Below are 9,093 nucleotides of genomic sequence, written 5' to 3' on the forward strand. Positions count from 1 at the left end.
TTTTTATATATATCATATATATACACATATATATCATTTATATATCATATATATCATATATATCATTTATATGTATAGATACATAATGCATACCAAATGAAGGTGAAAAATAAATGCAGTTACCCTTAAATGAGGAACTAAAACTAACACCATCCACAGAAAACAGAGTGGAGGTTTAATGCATCCTAGTTTGAGGTGATCGTTGCCTTCATGCCACAAGAGACTCCAGCATCCACTAGGTGTAGGCCAGCCCCTGGAGTCCATGTTGGGGCAGGCAGAGAACAGGATATAGAACACTTGCTCACAGACACACAAAAGCACAGGGAGATTTGTACATTAAAAGGGGTTCTCTCGTGTGTTGGTGAGTGAGGGTGGTGGTGCCGGAATACCTAGCAGAATAATGGCTCATGGTTCCAGACCAACGGCAATCGCAATGAACATTTCATAAACTATGTCACTGGTTTCATTCTCCTGATGAAACCAGTCTCTTTGCCCCCATCTACAGATAAGAAAATGGAAGCACAAAAAGGTTAAATGATTGGCCCAGAGTCACCCCGCTGATTCGCCATGAAGATCGGGCAAATCACAGATCCTTCCTGAGCCTCAGCTTCCTCTGTGTAGAAAGGCAGTGTATCCCTACATCGTGGGGTTGTCTGAGGATGAAATGATGGGGTGTATATGTACATTCAGCAGGTGTCTGCTTCATAATAAGACAGAAACAGCTGCTGTTTTGTTAAGGGCAGGGTGGTGATGGTGGCAGTTCTGTTGGTTTAGGGTTTTTTGTTTTGTTTTTTCTTTTTAGGGACAATCAGACATAGTTCTCATTTCAGCTGGAGTTGAGTTACCCAGGTTCCCATCAGGGGTTTGTGAGAAGTAAGCCAGGTGCTGCCCCTTCTCCAGCACCTCCGGAGGAATTAGAATGTGCCCTTGAGTGGTCAGGGAGAGGCAGGACGTAAAAAGGAGGCAACTGCTTTTTGAGGCCTGGGACTTGCCTCCTGATTCCTACCTCACAGCAGTTCTGCTGCTGCATTATATATTCACCTATCCTCAAAGAGGGTAAGGGAAGGGACATCTCTCTCCACCTAAGAAATAACCTGTATTTATCTGAACTAGTAGTGAGTTTGAGGAAAAAGACTCATTCATCCATGTTGAACACCACTAGGCAGGAATCTTGTAGTTGCAAGTGACAAAACCAGGGGTTTAACGTGCACTGGGAAAAATGGGAAACTGACGGGGTCTACACACTTCAAAGGTCTGGGTATATATGGATGATTGAGGAACAGCTGGATCTCAGTGTTGGGAGACCGTCATCAGGATCCCATCACAAAGCTGTGTTGACGTTACTCTTGGGAAGACTTTACAATGTTCGACCAACCTCTCAATAGAATGAATGCTTTCTTTTCCAACTTTTTGGTTAAAATCCCAGAATTAGGTCCCTTTCACCTTACTGGGGATACATGCCCTTCCCTGAACTGCCATTGAGAACAAGGGTGGAGGTTGTTATCGGCATCCCCTGAATCATGTGAGTGAGCATGGAGTAGTGCCCCCCCAAATAAAGCCCCAGTGCTGTTTCTGAAGTAAAATGGAACGGAGGCTGGGCAGACGCTAGATAACAGGTGTTCCCCAAACACATCTGGTTCCATCAGTCTTTAGCAGACCCTGTGAAGCAGCTCACACCCTCCCATGAGCAGACGAGGATACTGATGTGCAAAGCAGTGGGGGCCAGGCACCAGCAGAGTGGTGCCACCTTCCACTGCCCCTAATGGAGTCTCTTTGGTCCCAGGCACCCTGCAGGCCAGTCCTGCCACCACGTCTCCATCAGGCTCCCTCAGCGGCTCCCAAGACGATAGTGATTCTGATATGGCCTTCAGTGTCAACCAGTCCTCCTCAGCGTCCGAGTCATCCCTAGGTAAGGACAAGCAAACCCCAAAGGTGGTAGGGGTGGCAGCCAACCTGGGTCCTTTCACTCTGCCTTTGGCCTTCTCAGGTCCAAGCAGGGTGACCCTCATCTTCTATGTACCCCAGTCCCGGCATCCTCTCCTTCCTCTGTTGTACTTTCAGCTGGAGGGAAGAGAAACACTAGGGGTGACACCCTAAAGGTGATGATGGTGCTTGATGCTTGGGGATAGGTGGGAAGTTTTCCAGAAAAGGGCAAACCCCCAAATTGGTATCTCCTAAAATTGTTTCCCTAGTGGCTGTGCCATAGACACTTTGGCCTCTTGGGGTTACCCCAACAGAACCCACCTGGGAATCATGCTATTAAGCACTGCCCTGTCCTCCCTTCCTGCAGTGACAGCCCCCAGCTCCCCGCTGAGCCCTCCAGTGTCCCCTGTGTTCTCCCCACCGGAGCCGCCCGGCAGCAAGAACAGCGAGTGCACAGTATGCTTTGATGGCGAAGTGGACACTGTCATCTACACGTGTGGACACATGTGCCTGTGCCACAGCTGCGGCCTGCGGCTCAAGAGGCAGGCCCGGGCCTGCTGCCCCATCTGCCGGCGGCCCCTCAAGGATGTCATCAAGATCTACAGGCCATAGCCTGGCCCCCCTACAGGCCTTGGCGGGAGCAAGGTCATCTTTCTGAAGCCCCCCCACTGGGCTGGGCAACCACCATGGCCGCCAGGGAGTCTGAGGGCAGCGGCCATCTGCCCCGCCGTTCTCCAGCGGTGGACAAGTCGTGACTGTTGGAGGGGCGAGGCCCCAGGGGCCTGAGCCCAGGCGAGGGTGGCTTCTGGCTCAAAAGTGCTTTGCTCCAAAAAAGCCATCCCAAAAGCATGCTCAGGACCACCTGGCAGACCCGCCCTGGCCCGGAGACCTCTCAGCTGGGAAGCAGCATCCTCTGCCCTCTGCAATGCTTTTGGCTGGGGTTGGGTTGAGTATTTGTGAAAGGGAAAGGGCAGGTAGGGAGACGAGAGAGAGTGAGAAAGGGTGTGTGTGAGAGTGAGTGAGAGAATGGCTAGGTATTTATCCAGGGATTCTAATGCGGGGGGTTATTTAACACTAAGGAACGTGCAATCCGGGGCCCAGACATTAGAGAGACCAGAAATTGATCACTTTCGGGGCTGTGACGTCAGCTGGTTTTGAATGTAAAAAAGCCTGCACCTAAAGAGAGCTCCCTCAGATGGTATGGAAGAGGGACGCTCAGATTTTCTAAGGGGAGGAAAAAATAGCTTATTGTTTACAGCTCCAAAGCAGCAACTCCTGGGGGGAAGGTGGGCGGAGAACATAAAAGAACAATTTGCTTTTTTTGTTTCTAACTCAGTCTTGGAGAGGAGTTTTGATGGGTGCTGGGGCCCAGAGTTCTGGGCAGCGTCATCCCCAGAAGCCTTTCACCCCTGCTCCCCGACACAGCCTAATAAGCACACGGCACCTTGTTTTCAGTGCATATCACCCCATCCTTGGCTCCAAGGAGAGGCCAAGCACCAGCTTCGCTTTTCCTGGGGGAGGGAAAGAATCCAGAGGCCAGTGACTCACCTGAAGCTCACCACTCATGTGGTGGCACAGACCAGCCTCCACATTTCCAGTTGTCCAGCTGGGCCTGGCATTCACCAGCAGCTGTGGGCATAACCAGGGCAACCTGCTGGCAGAGGAGGAGGAGTAAGTGCGCTTTGGAACTGGTCTTTGTTCTGGTTCTCAGCATCCCTGCCCCTGCTGGTCACTAAGGTGGTAATTGATCATTAAGATGTTAACTAATAATTGAGACATCAGTTGAAAATATTGACCTTGTGACTCTCCTCCCTGCACAGGACGCTTTGCCAGGTGTGTCCTGGAACCCTGAGCCCCAGGCCCACCTCTGCGGACTCCCAGGCCACATCTGGGCTGTGGGGTTAGCCCAGCCTTCTGCTGCCTTCTCACCACAGTTCTCGGCCACCTTTGCCTGCCCTGCCCTGCCCTGCCCTGCCCTGCGTGTACCTTTAGGGAAGTGCCTGGGCTTGTTTCTCAGTTCCCAGTCTGTTCCTGAGGAAGCCCAGGTTCTGCCCACTCCAGCTCTTGGGAGGAAGGGTGTGACCTGAAAAGCCCAAGACATGTAGTGAAAAGCAGGCATCATTTTGATACAGTTCCTCATTTGTCCATCTGCTGAGGGAGGCAGGGAGTGAGAGCTTTTGGAGAGTTCGTGTATTCACATAACAAACATTTGCTGGGTCTCCAGAGGCCCAGGGCCAGCTGGGCAGGGCTCTGGTCACATCAAGTCCCCTAAGACCAGTCAGTCTGTGTCCTGTGATGTTCCAGGTCTTGGATGAACTGCTTCTCTGGCTGAAGTGTGTTCTGACCTAATCTCAATGTCAGAACCCCTATTCTTGCCCCTGCAGGAACCCCTAATTGTTTTTCTTAGTGAATTTGGGGGACAAGTCCACATTTTAATTGTGCAGCAGAGTCACTGTGGGGGAGCTACTGCAACGCCAGCGGCACCCAAGTAAGAGTTTGGTGCTTGGCTGAACTTGGCCAACGGGAGAATTCCAGCCAGCTCCCAGCTCTCACCCCTGCTCGTGCTGGGTGTGAGCAGAGCCCCTCTGAAATCCCATATGACAGACCCCAAGACTGTGGTTCTCCAGGGCAGCCGCCTGCCTGGATTGAGCCCGTCTCGAGCCTGGGTGGTCTCAGCAGCCTGGGCAGTCAGCCCTTCTCTCCTGCTTTTGCTGGCTCCCTCCGAGGCTTGACAGCCATTACCAAGAAAGCAGTGACCGACCGTAGTCCAGGCCCCCCCCCCCACCCCCCTGTGTTCCTGGTGACCTGTCACTAGGGAAGAAAGGCGCCGGTGGCCCGTTTAACTTGCTCTGCAGCTGCTATAAATAGCCTCCGTTTCCAAGAGGAATTAAGGGGGTGTTTATCTTCTAAAAACCAGACATTTCCTGATGCTGCAAGCTGATTTATTCAATACTACAGAGAAGCCTCTCACATCGCCCCTATGTTCTGTCTGGAGAAAGGGAGCAGGAGGAGGAAAGGGAAAAGCTCGCTGTTTTCCACTTTGCACCACAGCACTTCCCGCCACCATCCTGTCAGGCAGGACCATTACCATCCTGAATAGCACCTGAGATACCATGTGAAATGCATTTTATGTGCCACTGAGGGGAAAAGCACAGCCAAATTTAAAACGCCACAGCTCTACCATTCATTCTAATCAGCGATGTTGAGATGCAAAAAAGCTGTCCTACTTAAAATGCATGAGCTCAGGTGAGACACAGCATTCTCCCCACCTGGTAGGTCAGAGAACTGAGTCCCCGTGAGTGAAGCCGCTTAGGGTGTCATAGCGGGATTGGGCAGAACTGGGGCTCAAAGTGGCTGTTGCCTAGTCCTACACTCTCCATTGCCTGGTCCTGGGTCCCACAGAGCTTGCAAAATCCCAAGTTTGCTTCTGGAACCTCATGTGGGCAACCCCTGGATCAGGAGGTTGGGCATCTACAACTGTGTGGAGAGGTCCACTGTCCCTGCCCCCCCGCGCCCCCAGGCTAAGACCCCTGGCAGGACAAGTGTCCTTTCTTTCAGGCTCAGGCGCCCTCCGCCCACTTTATCCTGGCAGACCTAAGCTGTGGGAGAGTTTGATTCCCTCCCGGGAACCTCCCCGTTACACCGGGATAACCAGGTATGCAACATGCAGGAGGAGCCAAAGACCTTGTCCCACCACCAACTTGGGCCTCATGACCACTCCCCTGCCCCAGGGGTGGAGGCAGGGTGACCAGAGGACACCCTTTGCTGTGGTCTTATGCCTGTTCATTTTGAGCCGCTGGAGAAACTGGGCTGTGGCTAAGTTAAAACAAGCTCCTATTTCTAGACCATTCCCACAACTGGGAGTCTTCTGGGATTTCACTGATGAGAGTTGCTGCTCCCCCAACTGTAGCAACGATTTTTCGGTCATTCAACACCCACCAATCAACATGACATGTTCTGGACACAGAACTGGGAACTGGGAAAAGCCCACAGGGAACTCAGGCCAGGGAAGGAGTTGGTCAGACCTGTCAGCTTCTATAATATCCTTCCATTGCTAACTGTGCTGGCACATAGTAGGTGCTCATTAAAAACACTGAATAAATCAGAAGTCAGATTATGATTTTGCAGACGTTTAGCAAAACAGCACTGTGTATATGCATACACATGCAGTCATTCAACAAACATTCGCCACTAGATGGAGTTTGGGAGGACCCACCTGAGAGGACAATGCCCAGCTCTGACATCAGAGGTAAGGTAAGGTTTAGAAGGCAGTGAGGCATTTGGGGCACCCATGGGCCAAGAAGGCCCCTTTGGCTGCCTCGGGAGTCTTGCCTAAGTGAGTGCCCAAAGTCTGCTTTTCTGACCAGAGCCCTTGCTTGCTTCCAGCAGCCGCCTCTGCAATAGAAATGCCAGGCAGCTGGCAGGCAGTGAATTGCTGCCACAGGGCCTTGGGCAGCACCCCCACCCCAACCCTCTTGATCACCCTCAGGTCCTGCCAGGAAGACATGGTAGAATGGCTGCCTGCCACGTTCAGGCCTTGGGACTGGCTGCTGAAATCAATCCCCCAGTCCCCAGAGAACCCCCGGGCCATTCCAGTTGGGAACTGGAGTGTGCAAAGTCTTGGAGGAGAGGCTGTAACCTGCTGCTTGACCCTGCGTCTGCCCTCACTGCCAGAGGGACGCCGGCTCAGGGACACAGCCTCCTGGCGTTTCTCGGGAGTTCATTGTCTCACTCTCTTTTCCAAGCCCCTAATGCGACGATTTGTACAACAATGTCTGTGCCTTATGAAAGTGTCTGTGCACTTTTTTAATCCTTTTTAAAAGCAACTTTTAAAAGTGGGCAGGGGATTAGCATACAAGGTAGTATTCTAGAAATCTGTGATAATCACCGAGACCCGTTTGCATTATGTTTTTAATGTTGGAGTGACGTGTTCCCCCCTCCCCCCACCACCTGTGTACAGACCTTTTTAAAACGGTCTCTTCTGTTTATTTTTCTGATTCAATACTGTGACCTCTCCAATACAGTCTAGTCTTTGGGGCTCTGTATAGAGGTTTTAAAACTTGGGGGAAGTGGGATGGGAAGGGTTTGCACTGATCCTGTGTGTTGTGCTTTTTTGTGTGTGGTGTTTTGGTTTTTGTCTGTTTGTATCTGTTTTATAGAAACATTTTCCTGTTTAAAAAAAATACAAGTTTGGCTTGTTAAAAAAGAAAATCTCTTCAGAACTCAATTTTGAACTTGGGGGGGGGCGGGGAGGGAAGTGGGGGCGGAGCCCTGACAGTGAACACGCTAGAGGGAACCCACAAATCAAACAACCAGAGTGTGCTTGCCAGAAAGCTTGGTTACACAGGCCACAAACCCAACTCCAACTGGCTTCAGGGAATAAGTTCAGGTAACTGAGAAGTCCAGAAAGAACCTCAAAGTCCACTTCAGGTGCAGTGGGTTCCAGAACGGGAGTGGTCTCTCTCCGTCTGGGCCTGTCCTCCTTTACTCCAGCCCTTCCCAGGCGAGTCCAGGCGCAGGTCCAGGCTGCATCCTGCTTTCCGGCCATCTCTCCATGGGCCAACCTGGACTACGTGCCCCTTCCTGAGCCAGTCACCAAGGCCCTAGAGATACGGGAGTTGGCCTTCACCCAATAGCTGCCAGGGAGATAAGAGCGGGAATTGCCGCCCTGGGAGGCACTTGGTACAATGAAGAAGGAGGCAGAGTAGGCAGGACACCGGCCGTGATACTCATGTGGACCTGGTTAACTGCATGGTCTGTGAAACCAGACAGCCTGTGCTTCACCAAGACATGCTGGAGACACTTGGCCTATTGTGCCTCAGTTTCCTCATCTGCAGAGCAAGAATAGTATGAGCTCCTGATTTCAGGATGGGTGTAAGCATTACTACTTTCCTGCTGCTGATGTGCCAGGCACAGTGTCTAGCACTCAGCAATAAGAGTTTATAACATGGCAATGTGTTTATGCTAAACTCTGCTGGGAAAATCAAGATCGAAAGCCACACATATACATGCTGATCTCAGCCAACAGCCCCCAAACTGAGTATACTCAGGGATGACAACAGCAAAGTCGCAAAATGTCCTTGGAGGCTTGTGACGGCTGGTGCCGCCCCCTACCTGGGTGTTTTACAGATTTTCTGACTGCCCAATAATTGCTTTTAATTTAATATTTATTTAGAAAAAGTACCTCCCTACTCTGGGGGGGGGGAACCCCAACAAGAACAATTGGCCCTTGCTGGAATTCCTGAGGAATTCCCAGGCTGATTGTCTGATTTTAAGATCTAAATTTAGTCCTGGTGGAGATAAGGTTTTAGGGGCCAAGTTGACCAGTTTGGTGGTGCTTTCTCCAGGCACATCTTTAGGATGCAGATTTCTGGGGTGGAGCATTGTCGTGGCCTGGGGAATGGGGGAGGGGGTGAAGGCTTACTCCTTCTGGCTGGGCTTGAGGTGGCAATGAGGTTTAGGAGCGGTGGAGCAAGAGAAATAAGCAAGCACTTACTGAGTAGACACAATCAGGATTTCCACAGTCTTCCAATGAATCCTTCCCAACAATATTTGTTTCTTCATTTTATAGGTGAGGGGTCCAGTTTCCCTCCAAGGTAGAAGGATTGCTGGCCAGGTGTGCCTACTTAGAGTAAAGGTGATAGCTGTCAGAAACACGTTTCATAGGCTTTCAGCTGGGTCTCAGGTAGGGACAGAGTTTGCCTGGAACCTAGGCTCTCTTCTCCCTTCCTTGGAGATATCACCCATTATATCACCCACTTCTAGGCCAGGAGATATATTTATAGGTGCCATCTGATAATCAAGACTTCTGTTTAAATAAATTGGGAGTAGGGGAACCCATATTTATCTAGGCTCTTTTGGTTCCAAGAGATTGAAAATCCAACCCAAGACTTAACTTAAGAAGCAACTCACAACAAAACAGGTCTGTTCTAGCTTCAGCACTGTCTGGTTTCTGGCCCTGCATGACTTCCGGTGTACAGGTGTTCACCTGAAGTCTCAGGCATCTTCCTCCATCTCTCAGCTCTGCTTTCCTCGCAGGATCTCCTTGCAGTAGGAGCACCACCTCTTTTGGCTTTTAAAGGAGCACTGAGCACATGCTACCTTAGTAACTGTTAAAAACTTTCAGGAAAATTCCCAGGTCTGTCTTTCCTTTGACCTCCTTGCATCAAA

General features: G+C 50.9%; 1 protein-coding gene across 1 annotated transcript in view; it reads left to right on the top strand.

The window, feature by feature from the left end:
• NEURL1B (neuralized E3 ubiquitin protein ligase 1B) overlaps positions 1–4,711 on the top strand; it is a 41,617-nt gene extending 36,906 nt beyond the window's left edge. Inside the window, exons 3-4 of the mRNA XM_004679222.2 lie at positions 1,784–1,909; positions 2,291–4,711. Of these exons, the coding sequence (XP_004679279.1) occupies positions 1,784–1,909; positions 2,291–2,535 (371 nt within the window). The 3' untranslated portion in view covers positions 2,536–4,711. The remainder of the gene's footprint in view (positions 1–1,783; positions 1,910–2,290) is intronic.
• The last annotated feature ends 4,382 nt before the right edge of the window (positions 4,712–9,093 follow it).

Source organism: Condylura cristata, unplaced genomic scaffold, assembly GCF_000260355.1.
Source record: "Condylura cristata isolate star-nosed mole 26May11 unplaced genomic scaffold, ConCri1.0 scaffold00008, whole genome shotgun sequence".
In the NCBI taxonomy this organism is placed as follows: domain Eukaryota; kingdom Metazoa; phylum Chordata; class Mammalia; order Eulipotyphla; family Talpidae; genus Condylura; species Condylura cristata.